Source organism: Phialemonium atrogriseum (genome assembly GCF_030411735.1).
Source record: "Phialemonium atrogriseum strain 8032-3 unplaced genomic scaffold QBC33scaffold_61, whole genome shotgun sequence".
Lineage (NCBI taxonomy): Eukaryota > Fungi > Ascomycota > Sordariomycetes > Cephalothecales > Cephalothecaceae > Phialemonium > Phialemonium atrogriseum.
Window position 1 is genome coordinate 40,230 of NW_026848198.1, and position 12,894 is coordinate 53,123.

Below are 12,894 nucleotides of genomic sequence, written 5' to 3' on the forward strand. Positions count from 1 at the left end.
AAAACGTCGCTTGCTAGACTTGAAATATGTAACCCATGTTTTTCATGTCATGTTGGGTTTCGTCAGGAGGACGAACTAGTGTCGAGGAGCATGCCTGATGGGGTTAGGCGCAAGATCAAGCCATTGCATTGCCCCCGCGTCAGCTTACGCGTACGTCATTGATCATCATTCCTTGCCGCCGTGGATCAACCATCAGCTTACAGGTTCCATAGTTATTATAGTCTTGCTTTATCTTTTATTCCTACTTGTCAAAGGCGTTGAGCAGAATTCCATTTCTAGTAAGGCAGCACGATATCAAATGTCGTGATCAACCTCAGCTCTAGGCTTTCTCTAATTAGTGAGGTGTCGTCACCCGTGAGACTCTCTTACACGTCTCTTTGCTTTCTTAGGCTACACTATGTGTTGCTGTAGTATAAAAATGTACAATATCTCGTCTCGGCTCTCTCTTCTCTCTTAGAATCCGGGCTAGACAGCTATCAAATTGCAATACTCAAGGCCAGCATTGATATTAAATAATTGATAATCACCATCGTTTGAACTGCGCAGAAGAGTCAAAATGAAGTGTCTCCGCTCCGTCCTTCTCTTCAACACGCTAACCCTCTCTCTGGTATGACTCCCCGTGTCTCTTTCACCTAATAGACTTATGCTAACGTCCGGCAAAGGGTCATACTTGCCTCGACAGGGATATACAGCTAAATGGCAGGACAACACAATAGACACTTCGGATAATATGATCTATCCTCTTAGCTCAGATTCGGATTTCAATTTCCAGCTTCTCGAAGCCCTCAGCTTTGCACCCTACGAAGGGTCAGACATCTCGGAGATGCTGGTCGCAGCAAATCAGATCGCGCCAGGAGACTTCGAGGGTTTCTACAAGACCTTCGACAGTCTTGCAAATCGTGCCAATGGCCAGGACCAATCCATCAATGCCTCTCGGTTCCCTGTGTCGGCGAGGAATACCTTCTTCAAGGCGGCAACCTACTTCCGCTTTGCCAACTTTTACCTCCACAGCAACTGGTCCGACGCTAAAATTATTATTAAGAGCCTTCAATCACCATCGCCTTCGCCTTCTGGTTCGCTATAGGTAACATCAAACGCCATTGTCTTCTTGGTATAAGATAACCCTGACAAGCAATGCTGCCCCATCGTCTACACGGTGCGGACCTTGGCCCAGTATCAGCAAGACCTGGCCAACCGCGGCATTGTCAGGCCAAAGGGAATTGAGACTTTCATGGAGAAGTACAACGGTATGAAGGATACGTGCCCAGATTTCGTGGACGACAATCAGGTGGTCAACTGGCTCATGCTAAACGTCTTGGCCGGTGGCGACTCAACCGCAGGAGCCATGCGCAGTGTCATCTATCACCTGGGTCGAAACCCCAGCAAGTATCAGAAACTTGTTGACGAGCTCAAGGCCGCCCGTCTCCCCTTGCCTGCCCAATGGAAGGACTTCAGACAGCTGAGCTACCTGGATGCCGCCATCAACGAAACCCTGCGCGTCACACATTTTTTGGCCTGGTTCTCGAGCGCGACGTGCCCGAAGGAGGGTTCCGACTCCCTGACGGCCGCTTCGTCCCGGCGGGTAGCAAGATTGGCATCTACCCTGCTGTTGTGACCCGAGACACGGGGGTCTTCGGCCCCAATGTCCATGATTACGACCCAGACCGCTGGCTGCAGCGCGATGGCGAGGCAGACGAAGATTACAAGGTCCGCCGACGCCGCATGCAGGAGACTATCGATTTCATGTTTGGGGCTGGCAATCGCGTATGTATGGGGAAGCATATGGCCAAGCTGGAGATATACAAGCTCTTTGCAACCTTGCACAGCATGTTTGATGTGAGGTCAAGACCCCTCCCTCACAGTGTGGTCATGCTACAGATATTATGTTTGTATATTTACTTTTCTTTCTCTCATTATTCCATTTTCCGGTTCCGGCCCACCTGAACTTGCCCTGCCACGCGGCAGATGTAAGTTGACCAAGCTGACTGTGATCCACATTAATTACAGATTCAAGTCAAGGACCCGAATCGTGAATGGGAGTCCCGCAGTGCCTGGTTCATGTACCAAAGGGACATTCAAATGAGGGATTAGCCATCGTAACTGGGATTGAAGGATATGATGCAAAGACGGATGAGCATCAGCTAATTATACCTAATTAGCTAAAGCTATTTCGATCTTTCTCTCTTATAATAAGAGTAATTATACGATACTAATTAGCGCACCCCTTAGTCTCGCAAGGAGTGAGTTTACGTGGAAGTTGAGTGTTATTTACTGTTTTCGGGCGTACTTACACTTGAAAAAGGCAGAACTCGCGCCAGGGCCCGTTGCTGTAGCCTTGATCTTGCCTAGCCCCAGGAGCTTTGGGAATGCATGTTGTTCAGCGGACGATCGGATGAGCTTTTTCTAAATGTCGAGTTGAAGTTGAGGGGAAAGTCGATGATGTGATTGTTGTTGAACACATGTCTCGAAACGGAGGGGAGAGGGCGGAGGAGAGAACTAGCAGCTCTACAGGGCTTGAACTCTCCATCCATGTAACAGACCCAGCAACATCTCCAAGCAGCACCAGCCCCCTAAGCCAGCAACCTTCCCCCGTTGGTGTTCACAATGGCCCCACTGGCAAACCGGTCTTTCATCAGATAAATATACGCTTCAGCCACGTCCCCGGGCCTCCCAATCTCCCCCGTCGTCGTGTGCGCCTTATACGCCGCCTCCAGCTGCCCACCCATCTCCGTGTCGAACCTCTCGAACAACTCCGTCTTCACCGCTCCCGGCGACACCAAGTTGACCCGCACCGGCTTCAGGTCCACGGCCAGCCCCCTCGACAGAGCCTCGACCGCCCCACCAATCCCGGCAAGCACGGACCAGCCGGCCGACGGCTTATCCGTGTTGGTCCCGCCCGTAAGCGTGAGCGAGTTCGCCGGGTCGAGGTCCATATACCGGGGCAGCAGCTTGGCGAGGATCACGGCGCCGGCGAACCGCACGGCCATCGCCGCGTTGATGGACGCCACGGTGGCGTTCGCCAGGTTCAGGTCCGGCAGGCTGTCTCCGGCCGTGAAGGCGACGTGGTGGATCTTGGTGCCGTCGGCGGCGGCGCGGGAGAGGAGGGAGTCGACGTTGGCCTCGACGTTGGCCGCGTCGGAGAGGTCACAGGTGTAGCCCCGGATCTTGGCGTCCGGGTAGGCGGTCCTGAGGCGGGCGAGCGCGGCGTCGAGGCGTGGTTGGTTGGAGTTGCTGACGATGACCTCGGCGCCGTGCTCGAGCGCTGCTTCGGCGACGCCGAATCCGATGCCCGAGGTGCCGCCCAGCACAAGGACACGCTTGTTGGCGAGCTTGGAGAGGTACTTGCCAGTTGGTGCCGACATGGTGATAGGATGGCGCTTGAAATGTTGCCAAGTTGGATTGTGAAGTGAAGCTTAAAACGGTCGAGATTGCGGGCTTGACTTGGTTGTTATGCGAAACGACATCTCTTTAACCCTCAAAATATAGCTACTCAATACAAACCGTGCCGTAGACCTACAGCAGCTCAGCTGATATGCCCAAGCCGCATGTCGTCAAAGTGCCATTTCGGTCGGATTTTGCTGGACTTAACAGTCTATCTCCACCTATGTCGGAGATGTGGACGCACATCCGATTAACGCCATCAAATGTTGGTGACAAAGCACGGGGGAATGTCGTCTATAGGCTGCGGCCTCGGACTGGTGGCAAATCCCCTGCCATATTATCTCTCTTTCTTTCCTCGCCCCCATATAAACTTTCCAAAGCTCCGGGACTATCGATTTCGATATGATGTTGTCTTCGTCCCAGATTTGCAATATTAATGGCAGCATGTGGCCATATATCTTAACAACCCCCGTCTCTTATCGATAGCTACCCAACATTAGGACCTGTGGGATGGGATGATGGATCTTTTAACAACAATAGTACTCGCTTTAGGTACGCTAAGATTGTTCCCCCGAAGGGAACAACACTAAGACAAAGTATTTATAATGTAAACTCGGCGACACGACTTCCAGCTACTCATGGGCCATTCATATGAGCCCGACTTCCTCCTGAACTAGAGAGCGAGGTCTAGTGGTGATACCATCCGCGGATTTGGGAGTTGTGGGAGGAATAGCTGGCCTGGGAGCTGGTTTAGACCTTTCGAAATCTTCGCCTCGTCGGGGGAGCGGCAACTGTGGCTGCGAGTAAAAGGCCCTGGCGACAGACTCCTGGCTCTTCTAATTCTGCCATCAATCCTCGATTCCCTGACCAACGTTTTCCATTCTCTTGGAAGACCCTAGGCTCAAAGTCAGAGGTTAGCTTGTCGTCTGCCTACAGAAAAGGTGCAGAGTAAATAATTGGGCGTGGGGGTTCATACAGTGAACTCGCTTGTGATTTGGTTATACCCAACGTGGACAACGTGAACGGGATTTATCGGTCGGCTTATCTTAGACCTTCGTGCAAAGCGGCCGAGAAGCCTCGTGGGCGTTTGGGTTTGCAGGTGCAACTCAACAGTCTCAGGCCTTGGCTTGCTTGATTTTCGTTGCGCATCGTCGGAAGCTGTTGCCGTCAAGGATAACGGGGGGCTCTGAACATTTTGCAGGGCTCCTTCCTGGCCGAAGATGTAGCAGCTGCTATTGCTCAGATCAAGAGCGTAGACAGGCAGGGCGTAGAAAGATATGTTGGAAACTTGCGATAGGCTGAGGTTTGAGAAAACAGATAGGGCCGTTGTGTGCAGCGCTGTGCTCGTGAAGGACGCCAGGGAATGCCGGTTGATTGTCCGGTTGTAAACATGGGATGCCTGTAAGTCATGCTCGAAGGTGAATTGCAAAGCAGATTCGCTGGTCTCGATAAACGAAACCGCCTCTGCATTCCGATTTGGGCAAATGGTCGATACTTCGTCTCCTCCAGCTGTAGATTTGGCGATTACCGAGCCCTCTCGCTCCAATCCCCTGATTCGATCAGCTAGTTCCGAGTTGCTTCTCACCACCTCTTCGACAAGGAGACAGAGGCGGCGAGTTGAACTTTCAGCTTCCTGCATTGTTTGACTTGGTCTTGTTAGCTACATATTATCAATTGGTAGCTTGAAAGAAAAGAAGAAAAAAAACAATAATTACTGACTAACCATTGCAAGATTGTCAACATTAGTGTGAGTGATGATTTGTGATTTTGCAATCGTTGCATAATAACACTGATCTTCGACTCTTGTTTCGACCACTTGAGCTTATCGAAGGCGCCCATTTCTGGATCCACGTTCAGGTCATCGATGATCCTCTGAAGGTCCGAGTACGTCGTGACGCAGCCCGTCAAGGTGGTCAACACTTGCTCCAACCGGATAAGCGCCCCCCGTTCCGCCGATGCCTGTGTTCTTCCGCTCACATAGCACTGTAAAGATCCCAGCACCGCGGCGATGTCTGCCATCTCCCATAGAAGGCTCTGCGCCAAGCGTGGGGCTTCGCGCGCATTCTGTACGAATGTGAATAGAAAGCTGGTGATCTTGGCGCCAGCGCCGAGGAGACCGATAACAGATGCAGAAACAGACAATGGGTCCATATTCGTTGAGTCTAGCGGGACATCACGAGGCAAAAGGGAAAATAAAGGTCAGCGAACTGAAGCTGAAGTTAGTTGGGATTGAAGCCTTTGGGGGGGGGGGGTGGGTTGCAGCCTAGCCTGATGAACTTGCCTTGCCGAGTCTCGAAGCACAGCCACCTCAGCCACCACCAACCGAGGACGCTCAGAAAAAGGCTGACAGTGAGTGTTTCATCTTGGAGGATTCTTGGCACCGTTTTGCCTCGAACCCCAAGCGCTAGTTTAATCATATCAAAACTACTGCTGTCCGAAGATCCATCCTCGGTTTCTATTCGGCCTTTACAATGGACCAATTTTATCTCGACAACATTGCTCTATATCAGACTCTGGTCAGGGCATTCAGGCCTTCGCCTGAAGCTCGGATAGCCACCACCAAGGTGGCTACAGAAATGACCAGTCCAGATTTGGTTGTCGGCGCCAGAATCCGGCCTCTGCTGAACGAGGACCTTGCCGCAGGCTTCCCACGTGCTGTCTTTCCCCGCTCTGACCAGACTGGTGTGGTGGACATGCACGATCTCTACAACCATCCGAGGGGACGGCCTATACTCAAGGTAACGAAGAAATACCTTTTGCAATCGCCGTTTGTGGCTGATTACTGCTGGCCAGTCGTGCTAATCGTAACTAAATGACTCATTTAATTTAGTCTTTCAACTACCAGGTAGACAGGCTTTTCAACTCGGAGACAAGCACCAAGGAGATCTACGAGGATCTTGTGGCACACCTGGTCCCCTTCGCGTGGAATGGCGGTATTGGAACCCTCTTCGCCTACGGCCAAACCGGCTCTGGCAAGACCTTTACAGTCAGCCGGCTTCAACAACTCGTTGCTGGGTCGTTGACGGACGACAGTCTCGAGGGCCAGAGACAGATTTACATCAGCATCATTGATCTTGCCGGGAACTCGGCCTACGACTTGCTCAACTCACGCAAGCCGGTATCGATCCTCGAAGACTCATTTGGAGTTACACAATGGACGGGGGCAAGCGAGTACCAGGTGCAAGGCAGAAACGAGGTGGTGGACGTGATTGAGCGCGCAGCATCTTTTCGACGGACGGCACCGACTCAGAAGAACGATGCTTCCTCACGCTCGCACAGCATATGCCGCATCCGCATCAAGGACCCATCTACTGACGACTCTGTAGATGGGCTTTTGTACCTGATCGATCTGGCCGGTTCCGAAGCTGCTCGTGATGTCGCGGTCCACGGCGCCGACCGGATGCGCGAGACGCGCGAGATCAACATGAGCCTATCGGTGCTGAAGGACTGCATCCTGGGAAAGGTGAAGTTGGACGCTCTCATCAGAGGCGGCGGCGGCCCGAAGTCAGCCCAGCAAAAGAAACCACACATACCGTTCCGACGAAGCGCGCTCACCAGGGTCCTGAAACACGTCTTTGACCCTGCTGGCGGGCGAGCTTGCAAGACGGTCGTTGTAGCCTGCGTCAATCCGAGCCTGGCTGATATAGCGTCAAGCAAGAACACGCTGCGGTACGCTGAGATGCTGCGTGTTCTGGTTCCTGCGCCAGCAGATCCCGGCGCCGAGTTAACGACGGAACCTAACACTACCACCATGCTAGGTCGCCTGACACTGACGAGCAGATTGACGTCGAGCCGGGATTTATTGGATCCCACGGCTATGGCAGTACCGTTCAAGGAGCGCATTCGCCCTGGTATGGTCGTCAGCTGGAAGCACCAACCTCGTCCTCGTCCTCGTCCTCCTCCTTCTCCTCCTGACCGTTGTTTAACACGGCGCAGGAGCATGCCGCCGGACGACGACCTTAAGTTGGCGGTCGTACTTTGCCCTGCTGTCGAGGTTGTTCAACAGGGGACCGCCATCCCAGATATTCTTGGCAATAACGTGATGAGTTCCACAGAAGAGAGTGATGAGCATACTAGCACGAGAGAAGACAACGGCACTGGAGGCGGAGGGGACGGTGCGCAAAGGTTTCTATGTGCGCTGGTGACGCCGGCGCCGGCGCCCGAGGCTTACGAGCTGAATCTGTGGCAGCAGATTGTCATCGATGTCGGCAGGATGGATAAGGAGGTCTTTCTCGAGTATGATGCTGGGACTAGATACTACTACATTTCCGCCTAAAGATTTAGAGAATGAAGAAGCCAACGCGTCCGGTAAACGTCAACACCATTTCCGATTCCAGGTTCGCCAATAAAACCGCCCGCTGTGTACTCAAGCCAGAACCATGATCGCTCAATGCAACCTCGGCTCAACTAGTCGCAATATAAAAAGTCATCCTCGCCTTCAAGCGCGGAGAAAGTCCCACCTGTCCCAACCTCGCGGTTGGAAAGTATCCATGCCTTACCATCTCCGGGTGAAGACGACCCATGACCTCGAACGGCCAAGGAGTCCTCTTCAAGGCTCTGAGGGCATCCTCGCTGAGTGTCTGCATTCCTTTGTCCGTCATGCTCGTCGTCGATGTGGCAACCTGCATCGCTGGCCCATCCAGCTGGGTTTCTGCCGTGGCCCACTGAGGAGGCGCAACTGCAGCGTCAGTTATACTCTTCTGTCGCTGGGGTCTTGTTGGTCGGCGACGGCCTCTGGCTGGGCCTGGGAGTGGTTCTAGCACGGAATCAAGCTCCCACAAGGACTTCGGTGGATTAATTAGTCTCTCCCATGATCCGCAGTGTTTCGCCACAGGCAAGTCAAGGATCAGGGTTGTTGAGCCCGTGGCGACTCCTCCAGCTTTCTTGTATGCCTTTGTCGCCCAGAAATCGGCAATAGTGTTGCCGGGGATGGCTGCATGGGAGGGGACCCAATGGAATTCAACGGCAACTCGGAGCATGGCGAGTTTCTGGGCGACTGCCAAAATATTGGCCACGAATTTCTGCTTCGACACTGCTTTCTTCTTCTCCCCGTAGACTCGCTGAAGTTCGCGGAGGGAGGCCTGCGAATCCGTCATGATGCTCACCGCAGCGAACGATCCCAGCGGTTTTCCCCGAGCATCCGCAAGTGCCGACTCCATCGCCTTGGAGATGGCTAGGTTCTCGAATTCATGTATGCCCTTCAGTCCGCCGACAACGAACGTGTGCACCTTCCAGGAATCCCCAGTGTCTTGCCAAAACAAATGCTCCCGAGCCAGAAACCCCCATGCTTGAGGCATCTGTCCACAGCAGTATTCTGCCCTCGACGCCAGTCAGCTTCCTAGCATAGGCCAGGGCTTCGGCTCTTTTTTTGATGTAGACTCGGTGAGAGTAGGATGCGGTCGGAGATGGCGGTACGTGAATGGCGTGGCCACTTGAGCCATCGCAAGACTCTGTTAAGGGGCTGGTGATAGACACCGCGGCCTCTAGCCTGCCATCTTCTCCATGACCGCTGTGTGGCGGTGTAGGAATTCTTTCAGTGACTGGAGCCATGGCAGCCTCCGAGACTTCAGGACCACTTGGTGGCAACACATGGGAGTTCCCATCGAGAGCTTGTTCAGGATCCCTGGTGATACAGGCAATTTCGTGCTGAGGGCTTGCCCCTTCATCCGCCGGACCCTCAGGGGTTGCCAGTGGAGCCACGAGTGCGGATTCGGGTTCGTTTTCTTTTCTATTCGCAACGGTTGGTTCGGAGGATGGTTCGGAGAATGGTTGCTCGGCTGGTCGATCAGCTGGTTGATAGTCCTTGGAAGAAGCGTCAGTGAAACGCCTATCTCTCAATAGCTATTAAAAAGAAGTTCTAACCTTGGCCCCGTTACGATGCTCCCCATCGTCTTTGATAGGGTCACTGGTCAAGTGTAAATCTTCCCCCTCGACACTCGTTGAGGTATTTTCGCGACGATGAGTCGGAAGAACAGGAGCGTCTACGGTAGAGGCCTGCTGATTCACAGGCCTGATCTTGTCCCCGTGTGTTCTTCTTAGACTTTGAGCTCGAGTGAACTCGATGGCGGAGACGTTTAAGAAAGCTTTTTTAGGCCTCTTGGGCGGGTTGTATCCGAAGCCATCGCGGGCGGATCGCTTGTCGATGGTTATTGGAAACGGAAGTATGAAAGTGTCCTGGGGGACGCTTTCAGTGTGCGACTCAAAGTGCGTACCCAGTTGGAAGCAGGGTCTTTCAACGACTCCTTGGCCTGTGTAGTTTGCATAACCTGAGCAAGGTGATAAGGCTAGAGCTAGAGGTGAGGCGCTGGGTGATCACAGCATGCCATGGGCATAAATGGAAGGTCCTAAACTCCTGTTAATTAACTCCTTCAGCAGGGATCACATGTCAAGCAAATAGACTAACGACAAGATTGAACTCTAGCTAAACAAGAAGCGAAGCGTTTAACTTTAAAGTGTATTAAACAAGAGACAAAACTTAAAGCCGCCTCACGTATTCGTAAGGTTTTCTGTTAATTAGCTAATTGAGATAATTACAACCCCCTTGTTTCCCGCAACTGCTTCAAGTATGCGATTGACCTCTTCGCCCTCTTCACAGCCTCGACGCAATCTCGGGCACGATTTTGTCATCCTCCTCACCAAGCTCGAGATTGAGAAATTCAAGCTTCTCTAATGGGCTGAGCAAGTCAGGCTCCTCCAGCATGACGACAACGAATTCACCGATAAATGATAGAACGACCCTGCCATCCAAGCGCCGGTTTCCTATATTACTATGGCCTGCATCCGTTTGCTCTTGGGCAATGCAGTTCAGCTGAAAAAAACGTCATGGCCTAGGCGATGCTTCCTCGGCAAGGACCCGGAGGACATACAGAATCTCAGGAAGTTGAAGATGGTCCTTGAGGCATCCGCGGGCCATCGAGGGGACATTACTGAATCAACGCAGGAACTGATCGATCATGGATGCCAGGACCGCATCCTTCGAACGCTCTGGTTTAAAAGGGATAGGCGACCGGAGAGAGAGCATCGCAGATGCACACCAGAAAACCCTAACAATGGGCCCTGGAGCCGCCGGATGGGGAACATCCGTGAGATAACCTCTCCGACCGGCTTCGCGCTGGTTCTGGCGTCTACTGGGGTATCGGGGAAGGCCGGCAGCGTGAAGTCAAAGTCAACGCTCATGAAGCACGAGACCGAACGTGATGCCTGGACTGATGCTAAGGGATGCTTCATGCACAGCACAGTTTTCGAATTCCTGAGCGTGGAAAGTCCCTACTGTAGCCTAGAAGCTTCGCGTACCTAGTTACCTACCTAACTACCTATCTTAAGGTAGGTAGGTAGGTAGGTACCTAGGTAAGGTAATTACGGTACAGGTACAGTACAGTACAGTCCCGTCTGTGCCCAGCGGGGTGACTCATAGCATCGCCTCAGGCCCCAAACTTTATTGTCTGTCGCCTCAAATTCCACCAGACTCGACGGCTTTCCTTTTCCACGGCCTTTTCCACAACCTTTTCCATCACTACCTGGCTAGCCCATCTCTTCAGAACTACGATCTCGCCCTCTTGGCCATCATCGAGTAAGCTATCGTGCATCTCGTCGACAGGGCATTCCAAACTACTGACTGCCATCGCCACGAAGACCATGGGATCTGGCCGCAACAACCGGCGCTCCAAGGGCAAGGGCAAGGAGATTGTGGATGATCCACCGGCATCCGAGAACCCAGAATCGCCATCGACCCCGAAGAAGGAGAAGGGCAAGGGGCCAAAGGACGACCCATCTGCCGCAAAGATCACCACCACGCTTGCCACGCCGGACAAGGTTCCCGGGATGATTAATATAAACGACACATCTCCAATCTCCCTCCCCAGTGCTCGGTCGTGCCTCAGCGCAGAAGCATGTGCAGCCCTCGACGTCGAAGAAGAGGGCCACAGCGCAGCGAAACGGAGATGGTCTGACGTGTCCAAGTCGAGCAAACAGGCCGTCGAGGATGCCAAGCGATCGCGGACATACGGCCATGAGACGACGCCGCGGTTTAAATCATACGTCCGAGACCTCCATGAGAACCTAATGGAGGAAACCTTGGTTCTTCATCAAGACCGGCTTACCAGGCTCGAGAAGAGCCGAACAATCCTGCAGGCTGAATACCACGCGGGAGACACAGGACTTACTTCCAGCGAGTTCAACAACCTTGTACGAGACCAAGAGGTGGAAATTGGTAACCAGCGCGCCAAGGTCATCTCGCTGCACAATTCCCGGCTGCTCCTCACTGCGGAGATGCGGCAGGATCTTGCCCTGCAAAAGGCCGTTGACCCATTTGAGTGGGATTATATCGACGGGCTACTCAACCGGTTCAAAGCACCACCAAGATCAACGGTCGTCCTCAAGGTCTCGCGGGAAGACTCTGACCAGGGCAGGTTCCGAGCCGAGGTGCTCAGGTTGTACGACGGCGTGCAGCTCAGAAAGATCGTGCCCAAGAAGACGGAAAAATACACCTGGTGCGCCATTACCGCCGATTTCCACCCCCCCGGCTCCGTCTGCGTTGCCCATCTCGTTAGGCACAGCATAGGTGACGTCGTCGCAGAGCGGTTCTTTGGCAAACCCACCCACCCCCGAGGGCACCTCTGGAACCCGGCCAACGGGATACCCATGCTCAAGGTATACGAGGAGCTGCTGGACCAGGCTGAGATTGCCTTTGTTCCCGGAGACACCCCTGGATCATGGAAGGTCCACTATCTAGCAAATGAGGACGCAGACAGGGGCCAAGGCGAAGAGAATACCCTCCATGGGCGAGAATTGACCTTTCGCACCGACTTCCGCCCCGCAGCCCGATATCTCTATTTCCGCTTTGCCACAAATATCCTCCTTCGCCAGCGTCACGAGGTCCCCGGCTGGTGGAACGACCGGTTCGAGTTTGGCCGCAAGGAGATGTGGGCGTCCCCTGGCGATTACCTACGGACGTCTATGATGAACCTCCTGGCCCGGAACATAGCTCAGGTCCCGCACGGCGAGGCCGACAAGGCATTCCCGCCCGACAAATGCGCCGACGCTGACGCCGATACCGACGCCGACAACGCCGAGCTCGAACAACACCTCTCGGAGCATACGGCTGAGCAGCTGCTTAGCCCGGTGATCGCGGCGCTACACATGGCAACGCAGGGCGATGATGAGGGTGACGACGAAGGGATGGACGAGACCCCGAGCCGGTCTACGAATGTGTTTGGGATTGTCGAGCCGGAAGATGACGGGGTTGGTGGGGACGATGGGCAGTGAGGGAACAGCGGAGAAGATGACGATGAGGAAAGCATTTATGAAGTTACGAGGGATGCCCCATCAAGTCGGGTTACCATTTTTGGTGCAAAGAAGCACGGTTAGGAGGGTGGAACAGTCTACAATTATTGCCCTAGTCACTGTACTGTATTGCTATAGAGCTCCACTCGGTGTACGGCCGTTTTTCACTCCGTGTACGGCCATATGGCCCGTGCGAGGAATTGAGCAATTTGATTGGTGAAATTTCGCCTG

At 53.5% G+C, this 12,894-nt stretch overlaps 7 protein-coding genes across 7 annotated transcripts; 4 read left to right on the forward strand and 3 right to left on the reverse strand.

Annotated features, from left to right (window-relative positions):
- Positions 1-556: 556 nt before the first annotated feature.
- On the forward strand, positions 557-2,091 carry QBC33DRAFT_520236 (cytochrome P450; the record flags this gene model as incomplete). The annotated part of the gene is made up of 6 exons (XM_060426355.1): positions 557-607; positions 683-1,073; positions 1,119-1,498; positions 1,528-1,768; positions 1,966-1,967; positions 2,008-2,091. 6 exons carry the CDS (start codon positions 557-559, stop codon positions 2,089-2,091), a joined length of 1,149 nt encoding a protein of 382 aa, XP_060277881.1.
- A 2-nt stretch (positions 2,092-2,093) lies between these two features.
- On the reverse strand, positions 2,094-3,508 carry QBC33DRAFT_553468 (NAD(P)-binding protein). Its single transcript, XM_060429413.1, has one exon. The coding sequence runs from the start codon at positions 3,360-3,362 to the stop codon at positions 2,571-2,573; it is 792 nt and encodes a 263-aa protein (XP_060277882.1). The 5' UTR covers positions 3,363-3,508; the 3' UTR covers positions 2,094-2,570.
- Positions 3,509-4,275: 767 nt separating this feature from the next.
- QBC33DRAFT_337521 (uncharacterized protein) lies at positions 4,276-5,611 on the reverse strand. Its single transcript, XM_060423716.1, has 2 exons — positions 5,105-5,611; positions 4,276-5,027 (listed from the first exon to the last, which is right to left on the reverse strand). Exons 1-2 carry the CDS (start codon positions 5,530-5,532, stop codon positions 4,352-4,354), a joined length of 1,104 nt encoding a protein of 367 aa, XP_060277883.1. The 5' UTR covers positions 5,533-5,611; the 3' UTR covers positions 4,276-4,351.
- Positions 5,612-5,756: 145 nt separating this feature from the next.
- Positions 5,757-7,721, forward strand: QBC33DRAFT_337524 (P-loop containing nucleoside triphosphate hydrolase protein). Its single transcript, XM_060423717.1, has 2 exons — positions 5,757-6,119; positions 6,212-7,721. The coding sequence occupies exons 1-2, from the start codon at positions 5,853-5,855 to the stop codon at positions 7,655-7,657; spliced, it is 1,713 nt and encodes a 570-aa protein (XP_060277884.1). The 5' UTR covers positions 5,757-5,852; the 3' UTR covers positions 7,658-7,721.
- Positions 7,722-8,071: 350 nt separating this feature from the next.
- On the reverse strand, positions 8,072-8,678 carry QBC33DRAFT_564541 (uncharacterized protein; the record flags this gene model as incomplete). The annotated part of the gene is made up of 2 exons (XM_060430397.1): positions 8,072-8,125; positions 8,214-8,678. The coding sequence occupies 2 exons, from the start codon at positions 8,676-8,678 to the stop codon at positions 8,072-8,074; spliced, it is 519 nt and encodes a 172-aa protein (XP_060277885.1).
- Positions 8,679-9,959: 1,281 nt separating this feature from the next.
- On the forward strand, positions 9,960-10,771 carry QBC33DRAFT_553474 (uncharacterized protein). Its single transcript, XM_060429414.1, has one exon. It carries the CDS (start codon positions 10,151-10,153, stop codon positions 10,676-10,678), a length of 528 nt encoding a protein of 175 aa, XP_060277886.1. The 5' UTR covers positions 9,960-10,150; the 3' UTR covers positions 10,679-10,771.
- On the forward strand, positions 10,708-12,869 carry QBC33DRAFT_553476 (uncharacterized protein). The gene is made up of 3 exons (XM_060429415.1): positions 10,708-10,748; positions 10,807-10,951; positions 11,014-12,869. The coding sequence occupies exon 3, from the start codon at positions 11,017-11,019 to the stop codon at positions 12,643-12,645; it is 1,629 nt and encodes a 542-aa protein (XP_060277887.1). The 5' UTR covers positions 10,708-10,748; positions 10,807-10,951; positions 11,014-11,016; the 3' UTR covers positions 12,646-12,869.
- Positions 12,870-12,894: the final 25 nt, after the last annotated feature.

Coding starts and splice junctions, on each gene's coding strand:
- QBC33DRAFT_553468 (XM_060429413.1), bottom strand. CDS start 3,362: ATGTCGGCACCAACTGGCAAGTACCTCTCCAAGCTCGCCAACAAGCGT.
- QBC33DRAFT_337521 (XM_060423716.1), bottom strand. CDS start 5,532: ATGGACCCATTGTCTGTTTCTGCATCTGTTATCGGTCTCCTCGGCGCT. Junction 5,028..5,104: donor ATGTTGACAATCTTGCAATG/GTTAGTCAGTAA, acceptor AACAAGACCAAG/TCAAACAATGCAGGAAGCTG.
- QBC33DRAFT_337524 (XM_060423717.1), top strand. CDS start 5,853: ATGGACCAATTTTATCTCGACAACATTGCTCTATATCAGACTCTGGTC. Junction 6,120..6,211: donor GGGGACGGCCTATACTCAAG/GTAACGAAGAAA, acceptor CATTTAATTTAG/TCTTTCAACTACCAGGTAGA.
- QBC33DRAFT_553474 (XM_060429414.1), top strand. CDS start 10,151: ATGGCCTGCATCCGTTTGCTCTTGGGCAATGCAGTTCAGCTGAAAAAA.
- QBC33DRAFT_553476 (XM_060429415.1), top strand. CDS start 11,017: ATGGGATCTGGCCGCAACAACCGGCGCTCCAAGGGCAAGGGCAAGGAG.